Raw genomic sequence first — 19939 nt, 5'->3', positions numbered from 1 at the left:
TAGGCAAACCTGAACCCGACCCAGGAACCGTTTACTCAATCCGACCCGAGTTCCAACCCAACCCGATTTTTTAAGGTCGCTAAAAACTAAAAGTAATAAAAAAAATTTAAAAATGTCGGGTTTCACTCAGGTCAAGTTGCCCAAACCCTCAACCCCAGCCCGACCTAAACTCAACCCAGGTTAGGAAAACCCAACCCGACCCCGACCCGAACCACACCCAACCTAACCAAACCTTTCTTTTTTGGGTTGAACCTGACCAAAGTTGCACCCCTAACCAATGGGGCCATGTTTGGATACCAACAGGATTTAGAATTGGATTTCTCACATTTGCACTTGAGAATTGGAATTGGATCATATCCTTAGATTTCCAAATCAGCTGCAACAATGAAAAAAAATCCGATTTTCAAATATATTCTGCAAAATATTAATTGAAAATCAATATTTGTGGCAATTATCTTCACCCTCGCTGCTCCTCGGCCTTGCTGTAGTAGCAGCGAGACGTCGTTTGCCTCCTTCCCTCCCTCTCTCATACAGCATCACCATCGGGATGATTTATGTATTTGTATCCAAATACAAATACAATAGCATGGGGGTATCCAAGCATGGCCTGTAAGTAAATGCCGATAAACAATAATCCAATGTGTAAGTTTGTCCAATTGCTGCAAATTTCATGCTATAGCCCATTTATATGGTGGTTCGATCATTGTACATGCATTGGAGTGAGGATGCCAAGCTGAGGTTTGCGTTGTTAACAATGGTCCACCGAGTAGGGGTGCAACTTAGGTCGGGATCAACCCGAATCCGACGGGTCCAACCCGATTTTTGTTCGGATTGGGTTGGGTCGGGTTGTGATTGAGACATGGGCAACCCGACCCAAACTTGACCTCCATTTTTTGATCTAATTGTGATATTCTTAAGGTTGTCTCTTTTTTTTCCCGTTTGGCCCTAGGTGAACCCAAACCTAGACTGAGGCTTGGGTTGGGTTGGGTTAGGGTTGATGGAATGCTATCTCGGGTTGGACTAGGGTAGGCCTCGACCTGATCCAACGCAACCCGAGTTGCACCCTTACCACCGAGATAGCAAGTAGGGTAGGCATAATACTGATAATTGGTACACCAGTTGATAAGAGCATAAACTTATATGGTTCGTTATTCATATTTTTGGTAGATAGAATCTTGATCATGTGGTGCTACTCACATTAATCTTATTTGGCTATTAGGTCTTATTCAATCTAAACGTGTTGATGACAGTCTTTTGATGATTTTTGCCCAATAAGAGAATGTAAGATCTTGTGTCGACAGATCAACGATCTAGATTAGATTGACAAATGATATTAAGAGTGAAATCACTGGATCTACTCTCTCACTAAAGTGATCAGTAACTGTTAAGAGGACAATTAGTGCAGCTTATCCTATTATCCCATTAAGGCATAAGCGTTTAGGGTAGCCCTACATTTAGCTATATAGCATGATTAACAGTTAATTATATTGTTAGAATTCTATTACGAGCGTAAGATGAGTAGTTATGTGGTATTTCATCGCACGCCAACAAGACCTACCTGAACATCCTATGATGTCCGACATATCAACGGTTATATCACCAAAGGGCCTGTTTGTTCTTTGATTTCGAGTCCAACAATCAATTTTGGACCCAGAATCGATTATGTAAATCCAGAAAACAACGAGGGGCCCACTTTCGTTTCTTACAGACGGAAGAATAACTAAGTCATTTTCTCAGTGGCCATCTGCGCCTAATTTTCGGAAGATGGCATTTCCGTAATTTAATCCTCGAGTTCGTGTTTTTATTTTCGGCGACTCTAGGCTTTCTCACGGACCAGAGAGAGAATCAAAAGCCTTCTAAAAAGCATCCGAGTCGGAGATCGAAGAAGAAGAAAAAATCTCCGATCATGGCGTTAACCTCGCGTCTCTTATCCCGATCGAGACAGGTATTTCTTCTTCCTCGTTACTGAAAAAAGCGATTTTTTCCCCAAATCCACCACTCAATTTTGATGCTTATATATGTTGTAAATGTCCGATTCGGAACGGATTTAGACTCTCTCTCTCTCTCTCTCTCTCTAGGGCATTACGATTCATGAATAGATCGACGGTTGAGCTTCGTTTTCATTAGTTCATTGCCCTAATCGAGAGATTTATATTCAAATGTTTTTTTTTAAAAATTTTTATTTCTATTTATTTACAGCTTAGTCTCTGCTCTGTGAAACCCTAACCCTAACCCTAACCCTAGTACTGAATGTCGGTTCAAAATCAATACTGGAGTTTTCAGGGCTGCGGATTCTCTTTGTTTGATACTTGAAAAATGTTGGATGATCGGAACCATTAAGGGATTATTTTTGTGTATTTTGGTCACCTCTAGGTTCTCTTTGTTTTATCTGTTGGAACTTGAAAAATGTTCGATGATCAGAACCCTTTAATTGGTTATTTTTATGTCTTTTAGGTATCATTTTCTTTATTTATTTATAGGAAATTATGGATAATCTAGTATTTTTGTTTGGATTTATGCAATTTAGCTTGGAAAATCCCATTGTTCTTGCCCCTCTAAAAAAGGTACATAGAAGTGTGCTTTTTATTTTTTAGAGGTTATTTTTGAAACCCATGCTTTTAATTTCTGAAATGAAGTGGCAGCATTGTCAATCATGTAGGCTTTAATACGTGAGGAAGTAGAGGTTGTGCATTTTATCTAACTGTGATTGGACTTTGGAAATGTATGGATTTGTTTGAAAGGAAGATGTGTTATGGTCAAATGATATCATTATTTAAGTGAACTAGATACTTTTAAGCCCGTTGAATTGTATAGCAATGCTTAGGGAATTGAGACCTAGTGGCATTTATAAACAGATATTCTGTCATTCGAATCCCATACTAAATCACCTATTTGAATACAATATTTTGCATGTTAGAGGCTTTGAAAACATTGAAGCAAAATTATAGGACAAACATTTTATCGGAGGTAGGGTATTATGCCTCGAGAAAGGTGGCCCAACAATCAAATAATTCGCTTTACACGTAGGAACATATGAAATGTTTGAAAAATATATTGGCTGTTGGAGACGTTATTAGGCTTTTTGGCATGCTAACAAATTACTCTTAGATGGAGCCATGGTTTCAAATTTCGGTTTCGGAATGCATGTCTTCCTCTCTGGAACCGAAATTTTGGCCGAAATCTGACGAAATCAAATAAACGGCTATTTTATCTTGTACAAAATTTCGACCAAAATTACCGAAATTTTGGGAAAATATTAAATAATTATAAAAAATCGAGATTTTTGGGTGAAATTTCTTAATAAACGAAATTTCGGTGGAAATAAACGACCGTTTTGGGTATTACCGATTTCAGTTTTGGTCTTGACCAAAACCTGAAATTTCGGATTTCAGTTTTGGTCTTGACCAAAACCTGAAATTTCGGATTTCAGTCGAAATTTAAAACCATGGATGGAGCGACATGTATTTATCTGATGATTCAGTGGTAGTATGCCAGAGCTGTCTTCTCTTACCTCTATCTAGATGTAGCATCCTAAATGCTCATCCATTTGATTGAATGGGATGTTTGATGTTAAAAACAAAAGGGTTGGAAAATTCTTTTGATAAATCGATTTATGTCTCTCTGTACCTGATTCACTCTCCTAATCATTGATATATATAATCCATACCCATACATATATAGAATTATAGATATGCGTATAATCATTGATTCATATATAATCCATACCTATACATATATAGAATTATAGATATGCGTATACACTCTTAAAAATCGATACATAACGAGTCCGTGATTTGTCCTACAATGTCAATCAAAACTCTTGACTCTCCCTAGTTATGACCGTAACCGAGTACTCAACCGCGTCGTGCCGAATAGAGTAGGATTTGTTTTGGCCGCATTTTGACCCACATTCGCGTTTTGAACACACACACACATATATTGTGTGATCACTCTCATAACCATCAATATATATATATATATATATATATATATATATATATATATATATATATATATATATATAGAGAGAGAGAGAGAGAGAGAGAGAGAGAGAGAGAGAGAGAGAGAGAGAGAGAGAAGAGAAGGTACTCCCTGGAGTAGACAACTTATCTACTCCCTACCTTAAAATAACAGTTGGTGCTACATTGTTTGGGTGATCCAAAGCATTCATTTGATGGGCCCTCACATAGATAGGGTGTGCCCAAAAAATCAGCTCGATAGGATCATCCTAACCCTATGAACTGTGGAGGCAAAAATGGACGTGTATAAACCTGCACAAATCTGTCCATTTTTTGCCCCCAAAGTTCATAGGGTTAGGATGATCCTATCGAGCTGATTTTTTGGGCACACCCTATCTATGTGAGGGCCCGTCAAATGAACGCTTTGGATCACCCAAACAATGTGGCCCCAACTGTTATTTTAAGGTAGGGAGTAGATAAGTTATCTACTCCAGGGAGTACCTTCTCTTTTCTCATATATATATATATATATATATATATATATATATATAGACACACACACACACATACCTAAATATATGTGCATATACATACACAGACACATGCATTTCTATCTATTGTGTATTTGTGTGTTATTTTGTGTTTGAGATAATGAGAAATGCATGCGTGTATGTATGTATATCTTTAATATATACTAACCATGTTTCTTTCCATTGTCATTCATTTTCGTTCCATGAAATTTTTTTATAGGAAAACCTCTTTCTCTAGAAATTCTGTAATCTATGTCTCCTTCTTTTTCCGTTTTTTCACTCTTATTGCTAATTTCTGCAACTCAGCATATGGTGGGGCCCACTATTTTACAACTGATGCTATGATGGGTGAGGCCCAACAATTTATGACCACGTGTAGCATGGGTCGGGCCTTCATTTTTATACCTCATGTTTTGATGTGGTGTGCCACCATCTCCACCCAAACCCATGCATAGGTTGGTGCCCACATTTCACATGTCATGTTATTGATGGGATGGGGCCACCTCTTTACACCTCGTGTTTTGATGGGGTGGGGCCTACCATTTCACAAATCAGGTTTTGATGGAATTGGGCCCACCATCTCTACCAAAACCTATGCATTGGGGTGGGGCACACCATTTTACATCTCATATTTTGATTGGGTGAGGCACACCATTTTACACCCATGCATAGAGTGCTCGTAAAGCCAATATATATATATATATATATATATGTGTGTGTGTGTGTGTGTGTGTGTGTGTGTGTGTGTGTGTGTGCGCGCGCGCGCTCGGGTATGCGTGAGTGTGCCCTATATATATATATATGTGTGTGTGTGTGTGCGCGCGCTCGGGTATGCGTGAGTGTGCACAGGCGTGTGTGGGCGTCTCTCTCTCTCTCTCTCTCTCTCTCCACACACACACACACACACACACACACACACACATATATATATATATATATATATATATATATATATATTACATATAAATTTGTTTATTTTTGCTATAACTTTTATTTGTTTATTTTTGGTATTTGCTTTTTTAGTATTGCTTATAAGCTTCTTGTGGTTTTACAGTTGTATTCTGGTCACATCATTCTCCAACGTGAGCATGTTGTTCCAGTTCGCTTTTTTGCTAAAGAGGCAGCTCCACCTGTCCTTAAGGGAGATGGTGAGTGGATTGATAAGTCTTCAATGCTTTAAGTTTTAAACATTTCTAGTTATAAATAGTTGCATGTTGTAATTAGAATTATCGTGGTGTGCTAAACTTATAAAATAGCTATTATTTGTTAATTTGTGCAATTGCATATTATTTGTTGTTATATATCTTAAAAATCGCTATAATAATGAATATAGGAGAAATTTTTATATCTTAAAAATCGCTATAATAATGATTGTAGGAGAAATTAAGAATGGGATGATGGTAAGCTTGCATGCTAGACAAAACATGCATAAAACAATACTAGAGGAACCAACAATCCAGGTAAAGTAGGATGTGTAGTTTTTTTTGTATTGATGGCAAAGCAATTTATGAATTAGAAAGAGAAAACAAGAATATCCTATTCATAGTCATTATTATTGAATGTGAGACAAAGGTGCCATCATCACACTATCTTTGGCAATTGAATCCAATATGGTTGGTGTCTCCTTCAACACAATGAACTGAACTAGGCATGGTTTAAGCTTGCATGATAAGCATGGTGGCTTTTTAAAATTCTTAAGAAATTGCATTTTTATTTTATTTTTTGAATGGTAATACTTACTAATTTCTGAATACTTACTAGTTTCTACTTTACATATGCACTTTTAAAAGATCACTTCATCCATTTACTTGCTATCTATTGATCTCTTGCATTTGTAGAATTTCTTACATTCAACACTAGCTGTTGTGTACTCGTCATTTTTATCACTTTCTATGTCCTATTTCTGACAATGGCATATCCATTTGGGCTGGAAGAGATGTTGAAGAACATCTTCTTTGAGGTTAAAAAGAAATTTGAGACAGCCATTGGGGTACTTCGGAAGGAAAAGGTCACTATAGACCCTGATGATCCTGCTGCAGTTGCTCAGTATGCTAACGTTATGAAGACCGTAAGAGAGAAGTAAGCCTTTCAATTTAGTTTTTAACTTCTTTATTTTTCAGTCGATCAGTTTGTAATTTACTTCTGCTGGACTTTTGTAAACTCATTTACCGTTTACCTTAAACATTGCACGCTGTAAAACTCAATTTTAGTAAATCCCATGTGGATGATGTGAAGCTTTGTATATTCATTTACTCTTTGTTTTTTGAATGGTAAGATATCATTAATAGAAAAAAAGAATATACAAAGCCGACCGAGGAGGATGACTAAAAGAAAAGAAAAAACAAAACAAACAAAAGAACATCAAGGAGGGAGAAAATCGATTAACTCGAGCTTTTGCTTCCCTGCTCCTTCCCTGGCAAGCTTATCTGCCTCCTCATTTGCCGATCTTTTTACATGCTGGAAAATTACAATCGCCTCTCCAATACGATCCTTAATTTTATCCATCCAACTCCCAAATCTCCAAGGGGCCGACTTTTTACCTTGAAGCCATCCGATGACATTTAATTACTCTCCCTCCACTATAAGCTTAGCCAAATCAATAGAGCCCTGATTTCCACCTCTTTAGAGTCCGCCAAACCAATGGGGCCTGAAAACGCCCACAACGTGACTTCTGCCTCATTTCTAAAAAGGCCACCAATCCTAGAAAGTTAAGGATTACCGAGACTAGAACTGTCAGTTTTTATATTCACTTACTTAGTGATCATGCGATTCAGTTTTTATAATGTTCCCAGGGATTCTCAATTAGCTAAATGGTATGCATTTTGTTGCTTTGTACTGGCATGCATCTTGAATATAATAAGAGTACTATTACATCTCTCACAATATCGGCCCTCTGCTCCTTTATTTTTTGGTTCCTTGAATAATGGTATCTCTCTCAGAAGTTGGAACAAATAAAAGGAATTTCGCAGTTGTGGTTTCTTTGATAGATAATGTTCCAATTAAGGTTGAGCAATCAATATTGGCATGTGTACCAAGACATGGTAGCGCTGTAATAACCTTTTGACAGCTCTTTAAATACTAAAAGACAAGATGCTTTAGTGGAAATATCAAAACATAGTAGCGCTTAGTGGAAATATCAAAACATGGTAGCGCTGATGTCACTTCCCTCTATTTTATTTGGGGATTTTCTAGAACAAATATCAATGCTTTGATAATTTATTTACTTTGTTTGTAATGTGTTGGTGAGCCTGTAAGAGCTGTTGTAGTGTTAGCTATCTGTTTGTTTTCCTTTCTTTTAAGTCTTGATGATGCAGGAAATCAAATGAATAAGCAGAAAATCAAAATTCCACACTGCAGTTAATAAAAACTAAGATAACAAAAACCGATGAACTGGAATCATTCCATCAAAGAGAAAAGCTTTAGTAGCTTCAACTTTGTTGAAAAAACATGTGAATTCTCTCTCTCTCTCTCTCTCTCTCTCTCTCTCTCTCTCTCTCTCTGAATGGCAAATCAATCTATATTAATATAAGCAGTGACCAAGATGGTTAACTACAAATAGGAACACCAAACGTCGCAAAGAAAGATGAAGCAGAAGAAACAAGAGAAAATGAAGAGAGAAAAACACAACTCACAAGAGGGTAAGAAATAAAAAATAGATAGGCTATCCCTTTCTACTACTGACCGAGCTAAACAGTTTGCATTGGCATTAGCCGATCTTCGAACATACTGATACATCACTGAAGCACCCTCTACCTGGTTAAAAATCTCATCGACATGTGTCTGAATCTCCATGAAGATGGCTGGCTCCCACTTGCACACCAAATAACGATGAGAGAATCTCCTTGACAATCAATCTACTGAGATTCGAGCTCTCTACAATCCTTATTTATTGTAATAATGCTCTAACCTCAGCTTCATTCGAGTCCGTTATTCTTATCGGGCTTGAGAAGGCCCAAATTGTAACACCTCTCTCGACTCTCGTCTCTATGAACTCCACGCACCCCAGCTGATTGTGGGTTACCAATACCGGATCCGTCAGAGTTAAGTTCTAGCTTGTTTTGGCTTAGGGGATCCCAGCTAGGAGAACGGACGTGTTCTTGCACAGTTGCACTCTACTGGCACATATCTCTCTCCATCCCCTCCATAAGTCATAATAAGAGATGAAGTGAAGCTGGGAAGGGTCTTAATCCATGATATGGTGAGTGCTATCACCTTCATGTACAAGAAGTGTGGGTTTTTTGTCTATCCCCTAAAGACCCTAGCATTTATTTTCTTCCATATCACCCATATTGTAGCCAAGAGAACTACACGCCACAAAACCTTTCTTTTCTCCGGCCAAGGAACATAGAACCAGGAGTCTAATAAGTCGGTCAAGTGTAGTGGAAATACCCAGGACGTTTCAAATCTTCTCAGAATACAACCCCATATCTCCCTTGCAGTCTTACAGTGGATAAAAATATGGACCACCGTTCCCCCTGCTTCCACACATATTGCACAATGGTCCACAATGATCATTTCACAATTTCTAAGGTGGTCTATTGAAGAATCTTATCACAAAGGGCTGTCCAACTAAATGCACATATCCTTGGAGGGATGGGTATGCTCCATACCTTGGCTATATGTGCAGTTTGGGGGCAAGGTAAAAGGTGGTGGTAGAATGATTTGACGCTGAAATATCTAGGTGCCACATGGTCATAACCCTTCTGTCATATTCCGATTTTCTTATGCTGCATGACTTCAATAACTTTAGTAGGTGAGCTACCCTTCCTATCTCCCTTTCAAGGTTCCGTCTAAATTGTATCTTCCACGTTATCCTCGCCTCTACCCTTTCATAGCAATCTAGTACAACTGCCACCTTGTCAACAACCACCCTGTGCAACTTTGGAAAAAGCTCTACTAGAGGCGAGGTACCACAATCAATAAATTCAATGAAGGGATCAGATTTAGAGTCTATAAGGGGGATAGAGTATGCTTCTGACAAGATGCGAACTATCCACAATTCTATCAATAACTGATGTTGTTATATCTCACATATCTAGAGACCAAAATTTTAAGGCTGATTGCTTAGCAAAATTTGGGGTATCTTCTAGTTTTTTCCCTTTTTTGGCAATATATTCCTATTTTGTAATTTTTAGTTTTTTCATGGAATAGGTTTGTTTTGGTTGGTTCTTTCTTGAGCCTTTTGTATTGTTCTTTGGCTTGTATTAATGAATTACTTGTTTAAAGATACAAAACAAAAGAATATCCTAAAGGCACTTTTCTTTCTTTAGTCCAAAACAGAAAGAAAAAAGATATAGTCCCAAATCTATAATTCCTATCTTTACTTGCTAGTGCCCACAAAACCTCCTTAAACATTACCTAAAAATGAATAGAAATCACTAAAATTTCACAACCGTCTAATTTTTATCTCTTACAAAGAGCTACCGACTACTAAAACTCAATTTAGAAAGAGGAAAGCACTATTCATATTTTTTTCCAAATGGACTCATCTCAAAAAATGCATCTAAACTCATCTTAAAGATCAGTTAAAAGTCACCCTAATTCTTTATAAATAAAAATATCCAAAGGTCTGAAGTTTCAGACATAACGCCTTTTTTGAATGGGCATAATAAAGCCCTTTAGATGTTAGAAGCTAGCAGTTGGAGCTGTCAACAACTAAAAATAATCAAAGCCCTTGAATTTCGGACATAACAAAGCCCTATAGACGTTAGAAGCTAGGAGTGGAGTGGTTGAGACTAGTCTAATGATCACTCAGTATAATTGTACGATCTCCAACACCTTGTTGTGCATGGCTTGGTCAGACTTTGCACTAACAATTTCACAGCCAACACCTCCAATTTTTAACATAGCCCACAATATAAATACCACGAAGTTAGGAGTAGCACTTTGTGTTCCTCTGTCTACGATGGGGAGAACCTTCAAAGTAAATTACTTGTCCCCTTGAAAGAGCACCTTCAACAGGATTCCTACGTACACTGACAAGTCCATGAAGGTAGCTTTATTGGACGGCGACCACAAAATGGTAGCAATACTTAGGAATGATTGGCAATGCATGACATGCAATTGACATTTAACTTTCCCCCTTGCTCAAAACATACTCATACACATAAGTTTTACACAATAGGATCATAAATAATAATGTCTTCCTCGATGTGCCGAACATCGTGTCCATTTGCTCATAAATGCCCCTTATAATGGCTTTATTTGAATTTGTAAATCTTATTATCTTCCATGAAGGTTCAGTAAACTTCTAGAGAAGCTTTGGTTTCTTCCAAAAATCTCGGTCCACATCATTTAGCAGATCTTGCCAGGTTCATCATGTTCCTTTTCTTATTTTTCTTGAATCCTTCCCACTTATCATGCAACATGATAGTGGTTAAAGGCATCCTCACTTCCACTGAATGCCTAAAAAAATGTTGAGATACCGAACCTCATCTTCTTGACTTGTAAAAGGCCCAAGTTTGGGAATGACCGAGGTCGGCCAACGAGGTCGCCAATAGGTTAGCCAAGGAAGGGGTTCTGAAAGAGGCGTTGGAACTATACGATTTTCTCCCCCCTCGATGTCTTTGTTCTTTCCTTCCCCTCGGGATTCTCTTTTCTCCTTTTTTCTTATTGGTTTCTTGATTTGTATTGGCCACCTCGGTCTTTTATTAATGAAAATTTTCACCATTCAAAAAAAAAAGAAGTTAGGGAATGACGAAAATACGTATTGACATATGAGTGATTCTTGATATATATATATATATATATATATATATATATATATATATATATATATATATATATATATATAGAGAGAGAGAGAGAGAGAGAGAGAGAGAGAGAGAGAGAGGAAAGGGTTCCTGCACACGTGTGCAGGTAATCTTACCTCCACATGAGTGCAGAAACAGGGTGGGGGCTTACATTTTTTTGAGATCCAAAGCATTCACTTGGAAGGCCCTTCCATGGATAGGGTGTGGCCAAAAATCAGCCCCATTGGATCATCCTAACCCTGCCATTTGTGGAGGGGAAAAATAGACAGAAACATGGATATATATATATATATATATATATAGTGTTCCTGCGCAGCTGCTCAGATAGCTTATCTCAGCAGCTGCTTCAAAAACTCATGTGGCCCACATTTTTGGGGTGATCCAAAGTATTCATTTAAAAGGCCCTTCCATGGATAGGGTGTGTACCAAAAATCAGCCCTATAGGATCATCCTAACCCAATCAAAGGTGGAGGGAAAATGGACAGACACTGTTTCTGACCATTTTTTCCCTCCACAAATGGCAGGGTTAGGATGATCCTAAATGGCTCATTTTTGGTACACACCCTATCCATGAAAGGGCCTTCCAAATGAATGCTTTGGATCACCCCAAAAATGTGGGGCCACATGAGTTTTTGAAGCAGCTGCTCAGATAAGCTATCTAAGCAGCTGCGTAGGAACACCTCTCTCTCTCTCTCTCTCTCTCTCTCTCTATATATATATATATATATATATATATATATATACCACCTTTGTTTTCCCCTTTTCTGTCACCCCTTACAAAAGCACGACTTTCATCCTTTGAGTTGGCAATGTTCTTCATGAATAAGCTCAAGTATGACCAGAAAATGTAAATACTTCCATTATCCGATGCTCCCACTTTCCAGCAGCATTGCAGGTGGTGGCCAAAACTTGGGAGTACATTGTATGGCCATTTATCCATCAATGGGGCAAGACATTTGTTAACCTACCTCATTTCATTATCAAGCAATGTCATTGTTAACTTTTCATAGCCTAAACCCTTGTAGCCCCTTGGCCCAATGTTAATTGCATTCACCATATCATCGAATAAATGTTGATATTGCCTCATTAAGTGGAATTCCATTCCTGTACATGCAACATGATATTGCCTCATATAAATTTCCATTCCTCTGAATTTCTCGAAGTAATCGCTGCAGTAATAGCATGGGCAAGGATACTCCCTCTATTTCAATTTGTATCAGCCTATGAACTTTGGGAAGGATTGAGGGAGGTATGTGTCAGCATGGAGAGGAGGTCACTGATCGTCCAAGCATGGATACCTCCATTAGAAGGTATGCTCAAATTGAATTTTGATGGGTCTAGTATGGGAAACCCGGGCCCTGTAGGCATTGGTGGGGTTTTGAGAAATTCAGCGGGGAATGCCATATGGGCTTTCTCGGGGTCAATAGGGAAAGCGGACGCTAATGAGGCGGAGGTTAGAGCAGTTCACCAGGCGTTAAAATACCTAGATTTAGATATGTTTGATAGAACAACTATTGAAGGTGATTCTATGAATGTGATACGTTGGTTGAGACGGTCGTTGGTCCCACCCTGGCGCTTCACAAGGTTTTTTGATGACATTCAGGACCGGATTGGTGGATCCTCGACATTTAACCATGTCAAAGTCGGCTAATATTGTTGCAGATAGACTGGCACGGGACGGCGTTGGAAGGTTTGGGGTCGATTTTTTCGATTTCCTCCCCCCTTGATTCTACTACAATTTTATATTTCTTCGATGTAACCCTTTATATTGATCATTTGTACTTTTGTTGGACCATCTCGGTCTGTTTTAATGAAATTGCCAACATTCAAAAAAAAAAATTAATTGCAATTTCATTCTTCAGCAAAACAAAATTCAAACAAGACCCTGGTTGAGTTGATCAGGACCAGGATAAAAGTATAAAACAAAGCACCACAGAAATCAAGAGAAGACAATATCAACACTGCTCAAATCTTTCCTTTTAATAATATTTTGCCATTTAAAAAAAAAAGTCTCCCTCTAATATGTCATTGTCAATAACTTAATGTAGGTCACATCTATGCATTAGAGATATGAACTGATTCTTCTCATTACATAAATGTTTATTAAAGAAACTGAAAACTTGTACTCATCGTTTGTTTCTCCATGAATTGTCATTTGCGATCTGCAATTTTTTTATTTTATTTGAGTCATTTGTATGTATCATCTTGTCTCCTTGCAGGGCAGACCTATTCTCGGAGTCCCAGAGAATACAGTACACCATTCAGACACGGACAAAAGACATCCCCGATGCTCGGACGTATTTGTTGACATTGAAGGAGATACGGATTAAGTATGTTCTGTTTTTAAATTTTCGCATTGAATGCTGGAGCTGTTAATAGTAGTCACAAGTTTCTAATATGCAGATTCTTTTTTTGCTACGTAAGAGAATTTACATGCAGTTAATAAATTTAAACTTGCCATCACATTTGTTGTCTAGCTATCCATATTGGGAATCCTTTTTTTTATTATTTTATTTTTTATATATTTTGCAAAAGCGAACGTCTCATGAGATATTTTCTCATTGCAAATTTGCAAAATAAATCCATTTATGTGATTTTTGTTCAGACAATTTATTATACTTTATTAGGGTGCAAAAAAAAAATCACAATAAGAAAATTGTGTACTATGCATCCAATCAGGTCCTAAAGTAGGAAACTCCATTATGACTATCTTGAGGACTCGTAAACATTTTGAGAGGATTTTAGGGATGTCTCTTGCCACTTCAAGCAACAGTCTATCTAGTCTAATCTCAATTAGAGCCTGACAGATATTAGGTCACATGAAGTTCTTGTCATGAATATGCATTTTATCTAAACCAGTGTCAACTTGCTAATTTTCATGCCTATATTGAGTAGGCCTAAGATGTTTTCCATATAGCCACCAAAATAAACATGTGGAATAATTATTACACCAATTGTATGGTCACAAAAAAGAATTTATTTCTTTGCTTGTGATTATGAATGCTGTCTGCTGATTGGTGCAGCATGGTGGCAGACTGGCACTCAAAAACTACATAAACTATAAGCTTCCAATTTTAAAACTATTGTCAATCTATAAACCTAAGACAAACATGAAAAATCCATTTGTATCTCATGGCCCTATTGTTGGTAGAATGCGGTCCAACAACCACGAAAAATTAATGTAGATTAATGTTCATGATTCTAGATTCTAGATTCCTGAACTAGAGCTGCATCCCAGTGTACAGGTCAGCAGTGTCAGACTCAGATCAATTATCCAACATCTGATGTCATGTTAGACGCTTAAAGTGCCAGGCCCTTTGAGTTCCATGCATGGATCAAGAGAAAGGGAAAGTCTCTGTGAAACTTGGGGGAACAGAACCACCCAAAACAGGACATTTGAACTTTTCACTTGGTGAGAAAGGCCCAAAAGGAGGCTGGGCCTTTAGCTCAATGGTTGAGGCTTTGTATCTCAACCTTGAGGTCGCAGGTTCGATCCCAACTTACCTACACAAAAAAGGCCCAAAAGATCCTGTTTCTCCTTGCATATTGATATCTCTGATTCTTATAAGCAAATGTCAACAGGTTGTGGCTCCTCTGCCCAACTAATTTTAGCAAAAGATCTTTCGGTTTGCACCCTTCCATAATCTGAAAATTACAGTTACTACCTGCTGTGTTTTACACACAGTAAATTAAGCGCTTGCTGCAGTTCTTGTTTTGAAAATTTCAGAGAACTGACATTTTCAGGAATCAGCATACAAGAGATTTCAGATTTCAGAAAATTTTCTGCATGCATGAAGTTTCAGATCTCTGAAATTTTGCGACAATGAAAGTCAGTCCTTCCATATGCAGGCTGAAATCAGTGGCGACACCACCTCACATGAACTGTCAAAAGTATCTTCAAGTAACCAGAACACACGCAAGTTAGGGGAGGAGCAAGCTGTATACTCCCTAAGAAACCCTGAAACCCATCTTTTAATCTCAACCCTTCTTTATTGTCTAATCTTAGTCCTATTAAGTATTAACTCTTTTCTAAAGTTCTAAGTACTCGTACAATTACAATTGGAAAAACATTTAAAGTTCTAACATTTTATCAACATTGGACAATAGTCCTGTAACTGATCCTTGAGCTACTTTTGCGGTAAAAAACAATCAAAGCTCTGTCATTTTACCTGATTTGGACAATATTCTCGTCACTGATCCTTGAGCTATTTTTGAGGCCCACAAAATGCCAAAATCTGGGAGAAACCATAGAAGTAGCCGCCAAAGATCTTGAAAGTAGAGATGAAACTAGCTATAGATCGCCAAAACCAGATATTTAGGTGAAATATGTGGTGCCTCCAAGGTGTTTCTGCATCAATTTGAAGGACTTGTATTTTTTTACTACATCAAGACTCGTCGATGTTATCTTTTTTTTTTTTTTTGGTTTGAAGTAGTCATTGGTATTAAGCTAGAGTAAATATTTTACTGTTTGAAGTTCATCAGTGTCTAATTTGGCAGGGTAATCGTGTAATTTCATGTTTGGCTTACTTCTAGTGTTGATCATTTCGCTCAACGGAAAAAATCCTCTAGCCCTAAGCCTTCAGTTGTCCAGTGGGTTCCCACCAGTTTCCTGTAATGTAACAAATATTACATGTCTCATAAATATCATTTATGATCTCTATCATAGGCTATCTTCAGCTTTCTGTGTTGTTTTATTGATTATAATGTGTATTTACAGAAGTTCTTGATTCTGCCATTGGCATCTATGTATGTATTTGCATGGAATGCTTTTTCTCGTTTTTCTATTTAATAATATAGATCCCCTATGTAATATATGTCTAATAGGAGAGGCCTCAATGATGAACTTGGTGCGGAGGCTATGATGATGGATGCACTGGAGAAAGTTGAGAAAGAACTTAAGAAGCCACTTATGAGGTCTGACAAGAAGGGAATGGCTCTTCTTCTAGCTGAATTTGATAAGGTCAATAAGAAGTAAGTATCACTTTGGACATTGAACCGACATATTTACATCATTTTAGTCTTCAATGTTATTTTTCCTATTGATGACAAAGCTATTCATCAGTCCTATTTATCTTCTCGAGAACGAGATACTTTCCAAGGCAGTATTCCCAACATAGCAAACTTAGTGATCTAATCCAGGATGTTCTATCTTAAAGGCACTAATATATTTTTTTAATTATATCCTGGTCTCTGTTTTTGTTCAAGAGACTTTCATGGAAGGGTCTTATACCTATTGCCTGTGCCAGGAAATAAGCATGGATGTGGATTTTGAAGCATGGGCTTATTCCGAAAGGATATGATACAGAAGATGGGAAGATTGGAAAAATGTCAAGGGAGTGTAAATTAACTGCAAAGAGAAACTTTAGAAAAAAAAAAAAACTCATACGACATACAAATTGGTAAAGTTATGATATAATCAAACAGAAACTTTAAGTAGCCTTCTGGGCTTGAACCAGCCAAAACTTGCAGGTCCAGGCATAGACCATGGTGCATCCATGGTGATTGGGGCTGTTGATGTGGTCAGCCACCACATCGACTGCCCTTGGGAATGGTGGTTACTGAACGATTTTAGTCACCGTATTTTTTTTAAAAACATTTTAGTCACAATATTATGTTTTAAATGAAAGTAATCAACATTCAATGGGAAAGGCCTACACATTTTCCTTTCTGAGCAGGCTGTTAGGACTGTCTTTGACATTCAATGGGAAAGGCCTACACATTTTCCTTTCTGAGCAGGCTGTTAGGACTGTCTTTGATAACTGCCATTGTAGTTTGAGGGGAAATCACTACCCCTTTGTGGTTTGTTACCATTTTTTTCTTTTTAATAAAATTGTTTCTTTAAAAAAAAAAAGCACTGCCATCATCAAGGAGCTCACACCATGCACATAGTGCTTGAGTAGATCAATGACCTGTTACATGTACCAAATGTATGTTCAGAACTGCGTATAATGCATTAAACCAATGTAAAGAGTCTCATTACATCTGGCATTAAGAGCAAATAGGTTTCAAACTTGCTATGATTCAATGCCAATCGAAGTAGGCCTTGAGTATTTTCGTAAGTTGAGACGGCCCGGATCATCACTTCAGTTTATTGTCTTTGTCGGTGCTTCAACAGAGGTGATCTGTTCCAAGTACATAGCAGCAAGGTGACATTCTATATCACAAGACAATAACATAACTTTTCAGAGAATCAAGAGACAAATTATGTCAAATGTTACTTATAATCTTCTGAACAGTCATGCCTTAAATTTCGCATGTGTCACGTCGCGTTGGCTATAGCTAACTGGCACTCTTTGTTGGATCCGTGAAATTGCAATCTTTGTTTTGGCGTTTTGAATGCTAAGCAAACCCCAATTAAAGTTCATCTAGGTGGGCACTATCACATGCATGCATTGTCTTAATTGGTTGTCCAAGGGACACTATAGTTTCTCCTACTTTTTGAATGAACATGTTTTGATTACGATTTGCTTTCTTAACATGCATACACAGTTCTCTGGCAGGAGAGTGAACTTCATATTCTTATTCCTCTATCTATGGATTTGAATTAGGCTCGGCATTCGAAAGGAAGATCTGCCAAAGTATGAAGAAGAGCTGGAGCTTAAAATTTCAAAAGCTCAGTTGGAGGAACTGAAGAAGGATGCACTGGAAGCAATGGAGACCCAGAAAAAAAGGTCAGTTCCCTGTGCTAACTGAACTCCTTTTCTTATATTCTTTCCACTATGACACTTTCTCATGAGGATTTCCTCTATCTACGCATAATGATGAACATATCGAAATGCCGAGATACTGTATAAAGTTCTTTCCTCATGGCCTTATTTCTTCTTCTTTCCCCTTTAGGGAGGAGTTCAAGGATGACGAGATGGTGGATGTGAAGTCATTGGACATCCGAAACTTCCTTTGAGACTGGGGTTTGTTCTGGTAATTCATTGCTTAATTTGGTTCTGCTGTTGCCATTTGACGCTTTATTTTGCTACTGTGTCGAATTGCCGACTTTTCTCAAATCAAGAATCGGCTCTTTTGAAGACTAGAAGACAAACTGTTTACTTGAAATAATATCATCAGTTGGCTGGAGCCGCCAATTGTGACACCTGATTATTGGTTATGTATTTCGGATTTGCATTTCAAAGAATCTTCAGGATAAGTTGAGGTTGAATCTATGCTGACTATGTTGCTACCCTGCTGTCTAGGCCATTATTGGGTCCACTACATGATGTTTGATATGTTGGGCTGCACCATGAGGATGCCATAGCCCAATGTTTCTTATGATCTTACAATCCTAACCATATAAAACATATTGTGAATAAAGCCATTGATCTCAAGGGCCACCCCAGGGCCCTTAGTGAATGGATGTTTCTAGCCCTTGGATCATGACCTCTTAGTGCCAACTCTCAACAATCCATGCTACGTGATGACTATCATGTAGGGCCTGCCTTGACTGAATTATCCTAGCCCCTTAAAAGCATTGATTTTCTGTAGGCCTCAATCTAATGGACACAACGGAGCATGTGGTTCGTCTCATAGAGAGAAATGGTTTGGTTGTACCCAGATCAAGGGAAAATGATATATTCACCCTTTTTTACTTCCCTCGGTCACTCCCTCTCTTTAGTTATATGACGACTATTTTCAGCCAAGGAGGAGGTGGCCCAGGGAAGAAAAGGGGCAAATATATCACTTCCCGATTATCCTCGTACCCAGGGCCTGTTCATTTCACCGATTATCCTCGTACCCAGGGCCTGTTCATTTCACCGATTATGATTTATGAACCCAAAACCTATTATTGGACTCAAAATTACATTTAAATTTGAGTCCGATAATAGGTTTGGGGCTAACAATAAGTCGTCACTATCCGAAACGAACAGGACGAAAACATATGGATGATTCATTCTACCTTCTAATGAAAATTATATTGGAATCTATCAAACTTCCCATCTATTTTTTTTATTTTTTTTAAAATTTATAGAAACCTAATGAGTTCCTAGGCTTTAATCTTTAAATTGGATTTAAAAAAGGGAAATGTTATCAGCACTACTGTATTTTGATGAGGGCACTCCTCACTTTATTAAAAGATGATCCAAGCCGTCCATTAGGTGGGCCACAGCCTAAATAGGTTGTGCCTCAAAAATTATTTCCATAGGTTGATCCTAACCCTCCGATATGTAGAGGCTTAGGATCAACCCTCTAACATTCAGATCGGAGGGTTAGGATCAACCAATGGAAATGATTTTTGGGGCACAACCTATGAAGGCTGCGGTCCATCTAATGGACGGTTTGGATCATCCTATGGTGCGGGCCATACAGTACTTTTAATAAAGTGAGGAGTGCCCTCATCAAAATGCAGTAGTGCTGATAACATTTCCCTTAAAAAAATTGTCAATTTTCTACCTGAAAATGGGTGTAAAATTTGTTTTACACCCATTTAACATTCAAACAAACAGAAACTAAGCGAAAAAACTAGAGAACTCAATGTCAATTTGAGCAGAAATTACAAAAAGAAAATCTACTGTACGTATTTCTTTTCCTGTGACGATTGACAACCGAAATTCTACCATGCCTGGAATGTGCAACTCCACTACAAAATTCGACTCTAACAGAAAAAAAAGGGTGTGATTATCAAAACTTTAAGATACCTCCACGGATGTTTCAGATGATAGTTGGAACTTGCAACACCTCTCAATTCAAAGGGGGGCCAAAGCCATCC

At 37.9% G+C, this 19939-nt stretch overlaps 1 protein-coding gene across 1 annotated transcript; it reads left to right on the top strand.

Moving 5' to 3' along the window:
• Positions 1 to 1786: 1786 nt before the first annotated feature.
• LOC143879796 (putative ATP synthase 24 kDa subunit, mitochondrial) lies at positions 1787 to 18415 on the top strand. Its single transcript, XM_077382384.1, has 7 exons — positions 1787 to 1945; positions 5544 to 5637; positions 6424 to 6568; positions 13461 to 13571; positions 16066 to 16212; positions 17790 to 17912; positions 18079 to 18415. The coding sequence occupies exons 1-7, from the start codon at positions 1907 to 1909 to the stop codon at positions 18140 to 18142; spliced, it is 723 nt and encodes a 240-aa protein (XP_077238499.1). The 5' UTR covers positions 1787 to 1906; the 3' UTR covers positions 18143 to 18415.
• The last annotated feature ends 1524 nt before the right edge of the window (positions 18416 to 19939 follow it).

This window comes from Tasmannia lanceolata, unplaced genomic scaffold (genome assembly GCF_043159265.1).
Source record: "Tasmannia lanceolata isolate RefF3 unplaced genomic scaffold, GAP_Taslan_0.1 ptg000006l, whole genome shotgun sequence".
In the NCBI taxonomy this organism is placed as follows: Eukaryota; Viridiplantae; Streptophyta; class Magnoliopsida; order Canellales; family Winteraceae; genus Tasmannia; species Tasmannia lanceolata.
This window is presented reverse-complemented; position numbering and strand designations above follow the sequence as displayed.